The sequence below is a fragment of the Sarcophilus harrisii genome, chromosome 2 (assembly GCF_902635505.1).
Source record: "Sarcophilus harrisii chromosome 2, mSarHar1.11, whole genome shotgun sequence".
Lineage (NCBI taxonomy): Eukaryota > Metazoa > Chordata > Mammalia > Dasyuromorphia > Dasyuridae > Sarcophilus > Sarcophilus harrisii.
The window spans coordinates 106,391,074-106,407,988 of record NC_045427.1 but is presented as its reverse complement, the minus strand read 5'-3'; the positions used below and the strand labels follow the sequence as shown (position 1 = coordinate 106,407,988).

The 16,915-nt window shown below is 34.0% G+C and overlaps 1 protein-coding gene across 14 annotated transcripts in view; it reads right to left on the bottom strand.

Annotated features, from left to right (window-relative positions):
* EHBP1 (EH domain binding protein 1) overlaps positions 1 to 16,915 on the bottom strand; it is a 444,659-nt gene that overhangs the window by 303,785 nt on the left and 123,959 nt on the right. For all 14 annotated transcript variants that reach the window (XM_031950538.1, XM_031950539.1, XM_031950541.1 and 11 more), the window contains one exon: positions 2,708 to 2,803. In XM_031950538.1, the coding sequence (XP_031806398.1) occupies positions 2,708 to 2,803 (96 nt within the window). The remainder of the gene's footprint in view (positions 1 to 2,707; positions 2,804 to 16,915) is intronic.

Genomic DNA, 16,915 nt, shown 5'->3' with positions numbered 1-16,915 from the left:
GCCTTTGTTTAAGAGAGCAGCAAGATGAGACCCAGGGAGGCCAGGAAACCAACAAGGTCCTATTGCTCCTTGTACTGTTTAGAGCCTTCAATGGAACCTTGCTCAGCTGATCCAGTCAGAACTCTACCTCCTATTGCAAGCTGCCTCCAAATAGGCTTGGGAACTAATTTAGGGGTGTCTAAACCTACGGTTAGGGACCCTGAGTGGTATGTACATATGATGGGTAAATTTACTTCCTTGGGAGGTAATTAGTACGTAGAATGAGTAGAGGGCTGTAATGACTATGTTGAGACCTCATAGGACGAGTGAGAAATTAGATCGGGAGAATGTAGTTATAATTACTATTAGTTCTCCTAAAAGGTTAATAGAGGGGGGCTGGGCTAGGTTAGCAAGACTTGCTAATAACCATCAGGCTAATAACCATAATATATCAGGATTAGATTTAAATGCATCTGTGAAGTTGATTTAGAGAAAATAAATTCAACTTTATTGGAATAATTAGAATAAAATTCTAATAGATTCAGAATAAATTGAGATAATTAGATAATAGATAACAATGAAAAAATTTGATAAAATTAGAATAAATTAGAATGAAATTTCAAGAGATTGGAAGAGATAGATTAAAGTGCCAATATAAGTGTAATAAATGGAATAAAAGTCTAATAAATAGAGAATTATGGAAAATAATTACAATAAAATTCTAATATAGAATAAAATTCTAATATAGAATAATGGGGAATAATTAGAATAAAACATCAATTGAAATAAAATAAAAATCATTATTCTCCTCCACCTCCTTATCCTCCTCTTTCTTTTCCTACTCCTTTTCTTTGTATTCCTCCTCTTCCTCCCCTTTTCCTCTACTTCCTCCTCCTGCTTTGCCCTTTGTTCTCTAAGAGGACCACAAGATCACATGATGTCATGACATCTAAGTCCACTGGATTTACGAGGGTGGTCCAAAGTTACTGTTCACACTTTCTCCTCCTGAGTCATTTGGGTTCAGTGACAAGATATAGATATAGATCAACTGGAGATTGCTCTGGATGCATGACAGACATTGGCCTTTTTTACCTAAGGCCTCTATAAAGTCTCAGTTTGATTGAGGCAATTCCCACTCAGTGATTAAGGCCAGGCAAGAAATGAGGCAAGGAATGGCCTAGCCTTAGCCTGAAAATCTGATATTTGGAAAGATTCAGCAATGAAAATTTACATTAAAAAGGGAAACATATCCAAAATATATATGCATGGGTAATTTTTTCAATATTATCTCTTGGAAAATCTTCTGTTCAAACTTTTACCCTCCTTCCCTCTACTCCCTCCCCTAGATGGCAGGTAGTCCCATACATGTTAAATATGTTAAAGTAGATGTTAAATACAATATATGTATACATATATATATATATATATACATATTTATACATACACATATATATAGTTCCTCATATAGTACTGTTGTTGAAGTGTATAATGATCTCCTGATTCTGTTTACTTCACTCAGCATCAGTTTCTGTAAATCTTTCCAGGCCTTTCTGTGTATTCATCCTGCTGGTCAGTTCTTACAGAACAATAATATTCCATGACATTCATATACCACAATTTACTCAGCCATTCTCCAATTGATGGGCATCCATTCAATTTCCAGTTTCCAGCCACTATGAAAAGGGCTGCCATAATAAGCAGGACACCAGAGTTTATGAATACAAACATAAATGCACACATGTTCTTATATATGTTTGTATATATGAGTATAATTGATACACCTAAATAAGCACATGTATAAATATATAAATAAGTGTGTATGTGTGTTGATATACTCATACACACAACACATATGAGCAGGTGGCAGGGAAGAAGGCAAGCATAAAAACAATGTGTTATATTTCTCCCTTAAAAAACATGTCATGTGTCTAATAGCAGTTATATTCATTATAATATCTGGATTTCAATGGGAAGAACACACAATTACAATATTGAGAAAGAAGTATCATTATGCAATACTACATTTTGGAATGTATCAAGAATAAATCAAAAACAAACATGCCAGAAACTAAGCTAAGAATCTGATCATACAATGATAAAAATAATACAGTTGTGGTCCTCAAGAAACTTAAAATTTGAAAGAAATGATTACTTACTTTTCATATTAATAACTAATTATTTTTATCAGAACCAAGGTTTTTTCCTTTTCTACTTTCTCATCCAGAAATCAACCAGTGTAGGAAATCTCTTACCTCAGCCAAGATCTCATCAGACAATAAAAGAAATTTTAAATTTAGGCTAATGATTGCATTCTTATTCAGAAAGGTGTGGTAAAAGTATTGATTCTCCCTTTTATTACACAGGTGATATGAAAATTGTTAAGTCTCTTTTACCAAAACTTGGATGATCCAAGTCATGTATCCCAAGACCCTCATTGTAAACCAGCTCAGCTTTTTATTGTAATAAATAATCATTTTCTCATTCATTCAATCAAGATTGACTATCACCCTCAAGAACATCTATTCTTCCAAGGGCATTGAAACTGTGAGCCCACCGCCACATGAAGTCTTTGGTCTAAGGAAGATGGTTAAATGACCATCTTTTTACTAATAAATATGATGGCATTAACTAACAAAATGATTAAATTACCCATAAGTTATGTCTTTTAAACCTTTTTAAACTCCACATATTTCTATTAGGAAAATCAAAATGTACAAATGAAATTTACCTTAAATAGAGTCACAGTGATTTCAATGTTTTCTGGAACAGGCCACACGACCACTCCACGATAAGGATTTTTAATTCCAGGTTGCCAACTATGAGCCTGCAGAAAGAAAAAAATAATAGGTTTATCTGTGTTATAAAAATACATGTATATTAGTTTCACAAAAAAACCACATCAGAAATATTATTCCCACTCAGTTACTCTCACATAGATAGTTCTTACTACATTACTATAATCTACAAAATAATTAAATATGTATTTTCCCACTTAGCTATTCTTAAGAATCCATAGTCTACCATCAACTGAAATCATATAAGTAAAATGAATGGTAACTCAAATCTAAGTTAGTAAAATGCATCATTATGTAAAATTAAATATATGTATATAAAAGAGAACAAATCATCTAATATAATTTATTTATATAAATTTATAAATTTCTAGAAAAGCTGATAATAATAAATAATGTTCCTACAGCATTTAACTATATGCCAGAAATCATGTTACATACAAATAAAAAACTGTACTAAATACTTTGTAATTATTATCTCATTTTATTCTCACAATAATCCCTAGGGCAACATTATTTTTATTATCATCTCTAATACAGAGGAGAAAACTGAAGTTATTATCATTCTTATTTTAGAGGGGAAGAAACTTGAGGTAGAGGTTAAATGACATGCCCCAGGTCACACAGCTAATAAGTGTCTGAAACTGGATATGAACTTGATCTTCTAGAGCTGTGCCAGGTTCTCCTATTAAAATACACAGAGAATATCTTCTATGTTCTACATAAAACAATACTCAAGACAAAGAGAAACAAAATTTGTCTGAGGGTGAAAAGAAGTAGCAAAATTTCCCTGGGGTAGGAGAACAAGTACAAGCAGTAAGTGGGATATGGAATATTTGTATTCTACTGACTACGTGTTACTTCTTCATATGAAATGAATCATTCCAAGATCAGAAGCCCGAATGCAGAAGATTAGAAAACAGTGAGAAGAAAGGAAAATAAAGGTATGTAGATTGCTTTCTCAAGGAGTTTAACTTGAAAGTGGGAGATGTCCATACATAAAAACATTCTGTCAAATCTCTAACTTTACAATTCCTCAATTTACTAAGTTTTCATGAATCACCCTTCCATTTTACCTTAATTAAACAGAGATAATAAAACTCTTGTTTATGCTTTCATCCATAAGTGTTTTACTGTCATGTTCACAAACTCCAAAATTCCCTACTTGATCAAAACTTTTCATCATTCCATCTTTCCCTTTGCCTTATTATGACTCCAAATTCCTACCCTTTGTCTTCATTGTAACCTCCAATATCTCCAGCACCCCTTTATATTGTTTCTATGACAGCACTCTTAAAATGGCTAAATAGTTCTCCCTTCCCAATCTTGATTCCTTGGTGAATCATTTCAGTTTCCAATCTATTCATCACATTTGAAATGGATATTCAATGAATGACATAGAGGACTTTTCAAGCATTGATGATGAAAACACCAGACTTTCATGAATAGAAAATCTGATTGTCAAATAAAAGACCTAAGAGTAGCATAAAAAAATAATCAGGAAAGGGAAATCATAAGGGACTTAATATTAATCTGTTTACATTCATAAGAACTTTCTCAATTTTAGGGCAATTGGAAGAAGTATTAAAAGACAGAGGGCACAGGTGTGAGTGAGTTGAATATGAAAGGATAATATCTAAAAAATATAAAATTAAGGAGTGAGAGAGGAAGGGGAGAAAAGGAAAGGGAAAGATGGAATGGTGTAAACCATCTCCCATAAAAGAGGTAAAAAGTTTTTTTTTACAGTGGAGGGGAAGGCAGGGAAATGGAGGAAAGGGATGAGTGAACTTTACTATCATCAGAATTGGTTCAAAGAGGAATAACATACACATTCAGTCAGATATGAAAATCTAATTCATCCTGAAGGAAAGTAGAAGGGAAAGGGGATATGAAAAAGGTGATATTACTGAGAAAAGACTAAGGGAGGGATAGTCAGAAGGCAAACACTTTCAAGGAAGGACGAGATAAAAGAAAAGAGAGAGAAGAACAGAATAAACATGGGAGAAATACAATTAACAATAGTAATTGTGAAAAGAATCTTGAAGTAAGTTCCTCTGATAAAGGCTTCTTTTCTCAAATGTATAGGGAACTGAGTTGAATTTAATAAAAATAAGAGCCATTCCCCAATAGATAAAGGATCAAAAGTTATGAAGTTGTCAGATGAAGTAATCAAAGTTATTTACAGTCATGTAAAAAATAAATACGCTTAACTACTGACTGAAGAAATACAAATTAAAATAATTCTGAGGTACTACTTTGTACCTATTAGACTGACTAATAAGCCAGAAAAGGAAAATAACAAATGTTGGAGGGAATGTGAAAAAAAAAAAGAGACATTTAGGTATTGTTGGTGAAATTGATCAAACTATTCTATAGAGTGAAAGAGTTAGCAGGGATAGGAAATAAGACATATACACAAATGCTACAACAAGAATCAGAAGTAAATTATTAGAATTCATTGTAATTCATAGTAATCACTGAGTTCAGACAAAATCAAACTTAAAAATGTAATCAAGAGAGAAATCTACTTTATATGGCATCTATATTAACATTGGAACTATGCCCAAAGGGCTAAAAAAAACAAACAAAAAAACCCCAAAACATGCATGCTAAAAACAAAATAAAACAAAGAACTAACCATGCATGTCCTTTGACCTAACAATATCACTACTAGATCTATATTCCAAATGAAATTAAAAAAGAAAAGAAAAGAACAGAACAGAAAAGAAAAGAAAAGAAAAGAAAAGAAAAGGATCTATATGTACAAAGAAAGATAAGGGAGAGATCCATGGGTGGGGAGAGCTTAAGTACTGGCAAAGCAAGTGAAGGAGTGGAATTAAAATAAAAGAATTATCAAAGATAGGGAATAAGAGCAAGGCAATTATTCCATCTTTCCCTTTGCCTTATGACTCCAAATTCCTATCCTTTGTCTTCATTGTAACCTCCAATATCTCCAGCACCCCTTTATATCTTTTCTTATGACAGCACTCTTGAAATGGCAGAATTAAGAATTAAAGTAGAATTAAAAATGAAAGAGTTAGCAGGGATAGGAAATAAAACATATACACATATGCTACAACAAGAATCAGAAGTAACTGATTAGAATTCATTGTAATTCATAGTAATCACTGAGTTCAGACAAAATCAAACTTAAAAATGTAATCAAGAAAGAAATCTACTTTATATGGCATCTATATTAACATTGTTTTGGATACATATTTACATATATGTAAATGTAGCTATATATGTGTGTGTTTGTGTATATATGTTCATGTAGTTACATAAGTATATATATATTTGTAAAATATATGTTTTACCCATGTAAAAATATTGGTATGGTTTTGGGTGTGAATATATATATGTGCATATATATGCACATATATATATCCATGCTTAACTGTAGCCGGGTTGGGAAAGGTAGGGGAGGTGAAAGGGGGGAAAGGGAATAGAGTAAAAAGTAAAAAGCAGAGCAGAGAAAAAAAGAATAACTCACAAGGAAGCAATAAAAAGATGACCAGTCATGAATCTAATCCCACCTATTATTATATATGCTTTCTTGAAAGAGAAATATTGCATATTTTTAATCCTCTCTGCTATTCAGCTGGGCACATGACAATCTACTTTTTATTTTCCTTTTCTTTCCTTTTCTCTTATTTTGTATTTAGATAAATAAACATCTAAAAAATGAAAAATGAAAAAAATGTTTTACATGTAACTGGGGAAAAGCAAAATATTAAATAATGAAGATAAAAAAGGAAATCTAAACTTATTTGATTAATTGAAAGGGAATATATTATTTTCCTTGAATAGAGTAAATGAAAAAATATATATTTATATGTAACTATGATGGAAGGGATATGGAAATTAAATTTCAAATGAGTCTCATTCATATAAAATGATCAAAGTAGAATTTAAAAGCCACAGCCCACACACATACACTAGGTGTAGAACTACATCAAACTCATAAAAGTAAGAAATAAAAAGGGAGATAGGAAAGAAGGATAATATCAGGAAGGGCACAGTAAGAAACAAATGTTCTAATCTTAAAGGAGACAAAAGGGGGGAAATAAAAGAATCTAAGGAAATACTTTAAACTGCCTTTTAGATAATTGGCTATAAAAATTGTGATAAAGGACTATAAGAGAATATTATTATGTTATAAGAAATGATGGAGGAAATTATTTCAATGAATAGAATCAGTGAAGTAAGAAGAATCAAGACAACATGTAAGGCCAGCAACACTATAAAGAAAAGCAAAGAATTAAGAACTCTGATCATTGGGTAACCAATCATACCACCAGAAAAACTAAGATGAAACAGTGCTAGACATAGGGTACAGAACGCAAAAGAGTAAAAGAGAATATTTTTGAACATGATCATATTTGAGCTTCCTTTTTGCCTAACTATATTAGTGAGAGAGTCAAGAAGACAGTAGTGAGCAATAGAGGTGCTAAAAAAAAAATGGCGTGGAATGTGGTCATTGAAAATTTAAAAACAAAAATAAAGAAGAGAGGGAATAGCTGGTTGGCTTCGTAGATAGAGCACCAGCCTAAGAGTCAGGAGGACCTGAATTCAAATAAGGCCTCAGGTACCTGATAGGGTGACTTGGGCAAGTCATTTTACCCCAATTGCTTTACTAAAAGATACAGAAGAGAACAGAAATTTACAAGACAAGCAAGACAGCTTTTACAGTATTATATATGATTTTTAAAAGATGAAAGAGATTCATGGTATTAGGTAGAATACTCTGTGTATTGTTCTATGTCTATAAATGTTCTTTTCTTTGGTGTTTAACTTCAGAATTAAAATTTAAAAAAACATACCATTTTAAGATCCATAATTTACCTTCCAAATTCATTCTATGACTGAAATTGCCAAATATAATGACTTCTGTTCTAAATCTTCACTCTTCTTGACTTCTCTATAGACTTTGATACATCCTCTTCTATTAGATACTCTCTCCTCTAGATTGTCATGAAATTGTTCTTTCTCATTTATTCTCTTACTTATCTGACCACTCCTCAGTCTCCTTAAGCTAGATCTTCATCCACAACATGCCTGACTAGTAGGAAACAAAAAGATATCTCTAAACTGAGGTTATAACTGAGAAAGGAGAAAGTGAGGGTGATGGGGATTGGGAAAGGAGTGGAAGGCAAACAATAATTGGTCACTTATTATATGCTAGGGACAGTAGAAGAACAGTTTCTGGGGAAAAAAAAAAAAACATGAGGGCAGAAAAAAGAGATGTTATATACAGGAAATAGTTTACCTAGAAAAAAGTGCATATGAAGAAGAAAAGCAGAAATTAAGTCTAGAAGATAGACTAGAGTATGATTCTGAAGGGCTTAATATATTGGTCAGAGGAGTTTGTATTTGGTCCTAAAAGCAATAGGGAGCCAGCAAACTTTCTTATTCAGGAATATCAGACCTATCCTTTAGTAATCTCAATTTCAAAGTAGTATGAAAAATGGATTTTAGAGAAAAGCCACTAGCAACAGGAAAGATGATTAGAAGACTACTTCCAGAGAGCATGTGAGGAGGGCCTGAATTAGGATGATGACCATAACAGTGGAGAGAGAGGACAGGTATGAGAAATGTTGTAGAGACAGAATCAATGAAACTTATGAACTAACTGGATTTTAGAGGGAAGAGTTGGGGGGGGGGGGGGGAGGAAAGGGAGAGTGAAGGACTGCACCAAGTATGGAAACCTGAGTAACTGAAAAGATGGTAATGCTTTTGTCATATATAATAAATTTAGGAGGATGGATGGGTTTAAAAGGGTATAGCCTACTCAAAAGCCTCAAACCTGAACAGCATAAATAATATTTTACTCAGATCATAACTATAAAGGTTCATCTGAGGTTTTTCAGAGGCAGAGCCAAGACAGTCTGTAAAGAAAGTACAAGTTTTAGCACAAACCATCAAGTTCTTCCAACTTGCTCTCCAAACAACTTTATAATAACTCTTGAAGTCAAATTTTGCAGTGCCAGAGCCAACAAAAAATCAGGGTGAGACATTTTGCTAGCCCAAGACAACTCGGGAGTTCAGAAAGAAATCTATGTCATGGTGGTAGAGTCTGGCTCAGAGCCCATGTGGATGAAACACCAGTAGTGGGACTTAGGGAATGGTGACAGAAGAAGCAGCAACTTAGGAAGCTCTCAAGCCAGAGATGGAAAAGAGACCTGGAAACTAGTCACAAAGAGATTACAGGGTCCCCCTGTGACATCATAGCATAGGAAACCATCTGGCAACTCCATTCCTATCTATATCTACTTCTGAGTCACAGTTCAGTAGAAGAGAGAAGCATTTTCAGTCAAAAGGAGTTAGGGGTCCTGAAGAAAAGTATGTATTGCTTTTTAGTTACAAGGAATTGAAGACCTTAAGGAAAAGTATCATCTGCAATCCCAGGGAGCAGGGGCCCTGAAAATCAGTATTACTTCTACTTCTATTGCAGCAAGAGTCCTGAGGACCAATATTGATTGCAACTCCAAAATATCAGGAGCCCTTCCTGGGTAATGATTAGAGATCAGAACAGAAAAACACCAATTAGGCTGCTTCCCAAGTCATATTACTTCAGAAGCACTGAAAGCTACAAAAACACCCAGAACTAGCTTTCAAAAGAGTAGTGCGGAAGCATGAAACTTGCAAAAGGGCTTATCCTTTCTCATACAAGCAACAGAGTCTAACTGAAAGATCAAGATCAAGAAATGGGGTGGGAAAATGAGCCCCTCTTCCCCCCAAAAAATCCTAAGATTAAAATGATACTAGTTTGACAGAGAACTCAGAAGAAAACCATGAAGTCAAAAGCTCTACAAGAAAAATCTCAAAAAAAAAAAAAAAAAAAAGTTAATTGGACAAAAGCTCAACAAGAATTCATGGAAGAGATTTAAAAATTATTTTCAAAATCCAATGAGATAGGTAGAGAAAAAATTAGGTATAATGAGATTAAGGGAAGCAAGCCAAGATGGCAGAGTAAGATAGGGGCTCAGCTGAGCTCTTCCGCAAACTCCCCAAATAACTTTAAAGCAAGCTTTGGGAATCAATAGGTCAACAGCAGTGCTGCAGGAGTGGCAGCGGTCATGAATGGCAGATTCCAAAGATTTCAGCCCACAAGTAGGGGGACTAAACAGCTGGTCAGAGGGTGACTGCAGAGGCCTTTTTGCTGACACTGAGGCAGGACTTTTGCTGTTAGCTCACAGTATAAGTCCCTAGAAAGATCTCTGAAAACAACTACACAAAACTTTAAAGCTTGGGACACTGCATTCTCCACCACAGAAACAGAGCCCTACATTAACAAAGACTAAAAGCCACATAATAGGCCAGGAAAATGAACAAACAACAGGAAAAATTTTGAACACAAAAAGTTATTATGGTGACAAGGAAGATTAAAATATATACTCAGAAGAAAATAAAGTCAAAGCTTCTACATTCAAAGCTTCCAAGAAAAATAAGAATTGGTTTTAGGTCACAGGAGAGCTCAAAGAGGATTTTGAAAATCCAGTAAGAGAGGTAGAGGAAAAATTAGGAAGAGAAATAAGAATGATGCAAAAGGGAAGTACAAAAAGCTAATGAGGAAAAGAATGCCTTAAAAAACAAAACTGGCCAAATGGAAATGGAGGCACAAAAGCTCACTGAGGAAAATGATTTCTTAAATATTAGAATTGAACAAATGGAAACTAATGACTATGAGAAATCAAGAAACAATAAAACAAAACCAAATGGAAAAAAAAAAAAAAAAGAAATATCTAATGGAAAAACAACTGATTTGGGAAACAGATCCAAACAGATTCAGGGCTTGCATGAATCAAGCCCTGATATACAATGATCAAAAAAGAGCTTAGGCATCATCTTTCAAGAAACTGTCAAGTAAAACTGTGCTGATATTCTAGAACCAAAAGCTAATATAAAATTAAAAGAATTTACCAACCATCTCCTGAAAGAGATCTCAAGATAAAAACTCCTAGCAATATTAAAGCCAAATTCTGGAACTCCTACATCAAAGAGAAAATATTGCAAGCATCCAAAAAGAAATAATTCAAGTATTGTAGAGCCACAGTCAGTTTAACAAAAAATTTAGCATCTTCTACCTTAAAGGATTGGAGATCTTGGAATATGATATTCCAGAGAGCAAAAGAGGCAAGATTACAACCAAGAATCACCCAGCAAAACTGAGTATAATCTTTCAGGGGAAAAAGTGAGCATTCAATTAAGAGGATTTTTAAGCATTTGTGATTAAAAAACAAGAGTTGAATAGAAAATCTGATTTTCAAATACAGGACTAAAGAGAAGCATAAAGAGATAATTAGAAAAAGGAAATCATAAGAGACTTAGTAAGATTTATTTATTTACATTTCTATATAGGAGGATGATACTTGTAACTCATAAGAACTTTCTCATCATTATGGCAGTTAGAAGACGACACAGGTATAGACAGATGACACAGGTGAGCTGATTATGAAGGGATAATATCTAACAAAATAAAATAAAATTAAGGGATGAAAGAGGACTGTACTGAGAGAAAAAGAAAGGAAGAAGTGGGATGTCTGTCCTAAAAGACACAAGAAAAAGCTTTTACAGTAGGGGGGAGAGGGAGAGAGGAGTGAAGCTAACTCTCATCAGAATTGGTTCAAAGAGGAAATAACACACACATTCAATTGGGTATAGAAATTTATCTTCTCCTGCAGAAAAGTAGGAGGAAAAGGTGATAGAAGAGAGGGCAATTTGGGAGAGGGGATAGTCAGAAACAAAACACTTTAGACGAGTATAAGGGTTAAAAAGCCTCTAGGACCAAGGAATGCTGTTCAAGGCATGTGGGAGGACCTGAGGGATGAGAGGTTAAGTGGAGATGGGGCAAATCCCCAAGAAGCAGTATCTGACCCCAGGTACCATATCTCCCTCCTTAGTGCTCTCAAAGCCTAGCATACCTCTCTCCCTCTTCTCAGGCCAATCCTGTTATGCTAGGTTCCTAGAGGACCTCCTCTTCCCCAGGATCCTCAAGGGGGTATAAATATGTGCTATCTAAAAATAAAGTTATTTTCTGCTTAACCCTACCTCCTGATGGTCTGTCTCTATGTTATCCAGTTGGTGCCCAAAGATTGGTAAGTTTAGCCTAGCTGCGCTACCGACGGGTGGGCAGTTAGAGTAGCCCAAAGGGGATGCAACAGAGGAAAGAAAGGTGAAAGGAGAGAGAGAGAGAGAATATAATGGGGCAGGGGAAATTTAGCAATAGTAATTATGAAAAGTTTCTCTGATGAAGGCTCACCTCTTAAACGTAGAAGGAACTGAGTCAAATTTATAAAAAACAAGAGACATTCCCTAATTGATAAATGAACAAAAGATATGAACTATAAAAACACAATTAATACCTTTAGGAAAAGAGGCACCAAAAAAAATACTGAAGAAAACAAGAGAATTGGCCAAATGCTAAAAAAAAAAAACAAAAAACACAGTTTAAATGTTCACTAAAGAAATCATTCCTTAAAAATTAAAAGGGAGCAAGTAGAAGTTAATAACTTCATGAGACATTAGGAAACAATAAAACAAAGTCAAAAGGATGAAAAAATAGAAGAAAATGTTAAATATATCATTGGAAAAAACTGAACTGGAAAAGAGATCTAGGAGAGAGAATTTTAAAATTATTGGACTGCTTAAAAGCCATGATCAAATAAAGAGTTTAGACATCGTATTTCAAGAAATTATCAAGGAAAACTGCTTTGATATCCTAGAAGAAGAGAGTAAAATAAACACTGAAAGAATCCATCAATAATCACCTGAAAGAAAACCCAAAATGAAAATTCCCAGGAATATATTACATCAAGATTCTAAGGTCCTCAGGTCAAAGAGAAAATATTGCAAACAGCCAGAAAGAAACTTCCGACACTGTAGAACCATAGTTAAGATCACACAAGATTTAGCAACAAACACATTAAAAGACTATAAAGGTTAGAATGATATTCTAGAAGGCAAAAAATCTAGGATTACAACTAAAAATAAACTATCCAGCAAAACTGAGTGCACTCACCTGTTGGAATCTTTACAAAGTGTTAAGACATTGGAGTTAATTTAATCTTAGAGTTATTTTGGGCCAGAACTTGAACTAGGTACTAAGTGGAACTGATTGAACAATGCTTGTGTTCATACCTTTAGAGAGCTCATAAGTATCTAAGTACTCAATGGAGTTCACACCTTTGGGAGAGTTCAGGGCTAGTATGAGATCTGAATTCACACCTCCCTTAGGACCAGAGAGCACTCTGGGAGATAATCCAGAATCCCTCTCCCTCCAGAGGGTGGAGTTAACCTTTGGGAGATCACATAAATAGAGGGAGCTCTTGAAGCTTGAAGTGACTTCTTCTGGTGGAACTGACTGGAGATTGAGAAGCCACTAGTCGGAGCTGGCTGGAGGCTGAAGAAAGCAGAGGCAGAAGCCAAGGACAAAGTTGCAAGATCTCTTGGAGCCAGGCAGAGAGATAGGCCTCAACTAACCGGGCTATTTTTTTTTTTAATAGCCTTTTATTTACAGGATATATACATGGGTAACTTTACAGTATTAACAATTGCCAAACCTCTTGTTCCAATTTTTCACCTCTTACCCCCCCACCCCCTCCCCTAGATGGCAGGATGACCAGTAGATGTTAAATATATTAAAATACAAATTAGATACACAATAAGTATACATGACCAAAACGTTATTTTGCTGTACAAAAAGAATCAGACTCTGAAATATTGTACAATTAGCTTGTGAAGGAAATCAAAAATGCAGGTGTGCATAAATATAGGGATTGGGAATTCAATGTAATGGTTTTTAGTCATCTCCCAGAGTTCTTTTCTGGGCATAGCTAGTTCAGTTCATTACTGCTCCATTAGAAATGATTTGGTTGATCTGCTGTGAGGATGGCCTGGTCCATCAGAACTGGTCATCATATAGTATTGTTGTTGAAGTATATAATGATCTCCTGGTCCTGCTCATTTCACTCAGCATCAGTTCGTGTAAGTCTCTCCAGGCCTTTCTGAAATCATCCTGTTGGTCATTTCTTACAGAACAGTAATATTCCATAATATTCATATACCACAATTTATTCAGCCATTCTCCAACTGATGGACATCCATTCAGTTTCCAGTTTTTAGCCACTACAAAAAGGGCTGCCACAAACATTCGTGCACATACAGGTCCCTTTCCCTTCTTTATAATCTCTTTGGGATATAATCCCAGTAGTAACACTGCTGGATCAAAGGTATGCACAGTTTGATAACTTTTTGAGCATAGTTCCAAACTACTCTCCAAAATTAACCGGGCTATTTTGGAAGGAGAAATAAACGTTTGTATTTTTACCAGCTGGCTGTGATTTTGGATTAATTATTTATTTCAACTGAGACTAAGGGTGCCTCCAGGAAAAGCCCAACACTCACGTGCGCAGACACACACACACAAGAATAAATAGAAAAAAAAAGAATAGAAGCATGAATGTTAAAGGCATAAACTAATCTATAAAATGAAATCAGAGAGCAAAATGAATGTGAAACCTGAATTCAACAATATTTATTGTAAAAGAGATGACACTTGAAATATAAAGTCACATGCAGAGTTAAATGCAGCAGGAGACCTTGGCTTTTTAAACTAAAGTTTTTAACAAGTCTCAGTTTGAGTGAGGCAAGGCCTATTGAGTGATTCTGGCTAGGTAGGAATTGAAGAAAGAATGGCCTCTTTTATATAGTTTAAAAAAAAAAAAAAGGTCAATCTTAGAGAGGAAAACCCTCAGGGTTTCTGATCAAAATAGAAATAATTACTATTTATATTCACTCTACCAGTACACTAACCAATGTATATATATATATATTTTTGATCTCTGAAACCTCCCAAGATATTAGGCTAGATAATTATCTATTGGGATTATAGGTGGTGCAGTAGATAGAGCATCAGCCCTGGAGTCAGGAGGACCTGAGGTCAAATTTGACCTCAGATACTTAACACTTCCTAGCTGTGTGATCCTGGGCAAGCCACTTAACCCCAATTACCTCAGGGGGGGGAAAAAAAATTTGAGAACTCTGATTCTCATAGATTGGCCAACAATAGGTTGTAGGCCAAATCCTATTTAGTCATTTGGGCCTTGACTGACTCAAAGTAAATGAAAAAGAAGACCTAACAGCTACTACATGGAAAGTTGTAGAGCACATAGAGCAAAAGAATTAGAATTACAATCAAGAGCAACTTAGCAAAGTTAAGTATAATTCTGAATGAAAAAAAAAGTTGATATTTAATGAATTCAAAGACTTTCAGATTTTTGTAACAAAATCTTCCGAACTTAAAGAAAAATTCAACATTTATAATATCAGAGGAAAATATAAGGTAAACATTAAAGACCAATTATATGGGATTCAATAAGGTCAAATTGTTTACTTTATATGTGTGAAAATAACGGTATTCTTGATTATCATCATTTGAGTGGTTTGAAAGAAAGATGTGTATGAAGGGGCAATTCTAAAAAATAAAACTATATAAAAAGAGAGAAAAAGGAATAATCTCATATAAATGAGGCTTAAGAAGAAATACTGATACAGAAGCTAGCAAGGGAAGAGGATGAGTAATGCTGGAACCTTATTCTCATCAGGAGATTGAACATAAAATATTTTATATACAAATAAACAAATTTTAAACAAATAATAAGGTACTTAGACCTAAATGAAGTAATTTCCTGTTCATGGGTAGGTAAAGCCAATGAATTTTTTTAATGACACTTTTACATAACTAATCTATTTAATGTCATCCCAATTATATCACTTTGAAAAGAGAACAAAAGAAAACCAACATGAAAGCCAAGAAAAGCTGAACAGCTTTGAAAACAATGTGTAATATTTAATATTTATCATATAGTTTTCCTTAAAATGGAAATTTTTTCTTATATTGAATCTGCCTTTGTGGTTTGCTGTGTACATGGCAATGTTTGTTTGTTTTTTTAAATTTTTTCTCATTTTGTATTGAAGTCGAGAAAAAAATTTTAAAAAGAAAAAAATTCCATATATTCCAGTTGTGGTATGTGTAACTACAGTATATATCGTACTACTGTATTATAAGAAACAATGAGGGAAGTGGCTTTCAGAAAAACCATGGCAAGACCTATATGATCTGATGCAAAAGGAAGCAAAAAGAACCGGGAACACAGTACCAATAAGGTTTTAGAACCAATAACATTTTAGAAAAGACATTAATAAGCTAGAAGTCATCCAAAAAAAGAGCAACAATATTGGTGAAAGCCCTGGAGATCACAGGTTAAGAGAATTATGCCATATGTTCAGCATAGAAAAGACAACAGTTCTTAGGGAGATCACGATATCTGCCTTCAAGTACATCACATGGAATAAGAATTCAGGGTTTTTCCTCCACTCCAGAAGTCAGATACAATAATGCTTATTAAGGTCCAAAGACATACATCATGTAATGCAAATATATATATTCAAAAGTGGTTATCTCAAGAATTAAACAGGCTTCAAATGAAAAACCTTTCCTCATAATAAAAATTGAGAAAAATTGAGAAAATTCCACGAGACCTCAAATTCCACGAGAAATAGAGGCTGAGATACTAATATCAGCAACAATATCCAGCATTATACTAAAGAAAACATTATACTTGGAATTAGAAGATTATGCTTGAATCCTGGTTCTATTTGAGTGTTAATAGATAACTCATTTTTCCTCTCTAGATTTCATTTGAAGTAAATGATCCCTAAGTTTCTCCAGTTCTGAATCCTTTAAGTATACAGAATTGAGGTAAGGAATATTTTGAAATATTACTGAAAACCAAGACACAGTCAGGGGTTCAATTAACTTGCTAATACTTCCAAGAATACAAGATTCAGAGCTAGAAAAGGTAAAAAAGTTCAAGAACTTATAATTAATGATAGCAATGAATATCTTTATCTTAAAAAGTTGGGTTTTTTTCCCCCCACAAATAACCAAAGAGCAGAAATAGATTCAGAGCAATTTGATTTCTTTTGTCCTCTTCTATAATATATATATATATATATATATATATATACCCATTCTATACATATATATATACATTCCATTCCTTTTGTCCTCTTCTATAAGTGTCAAGCAACGTCATCAATGATTTGTTGTTCCATTAAGTCCAACTCTTCATGATCCCATG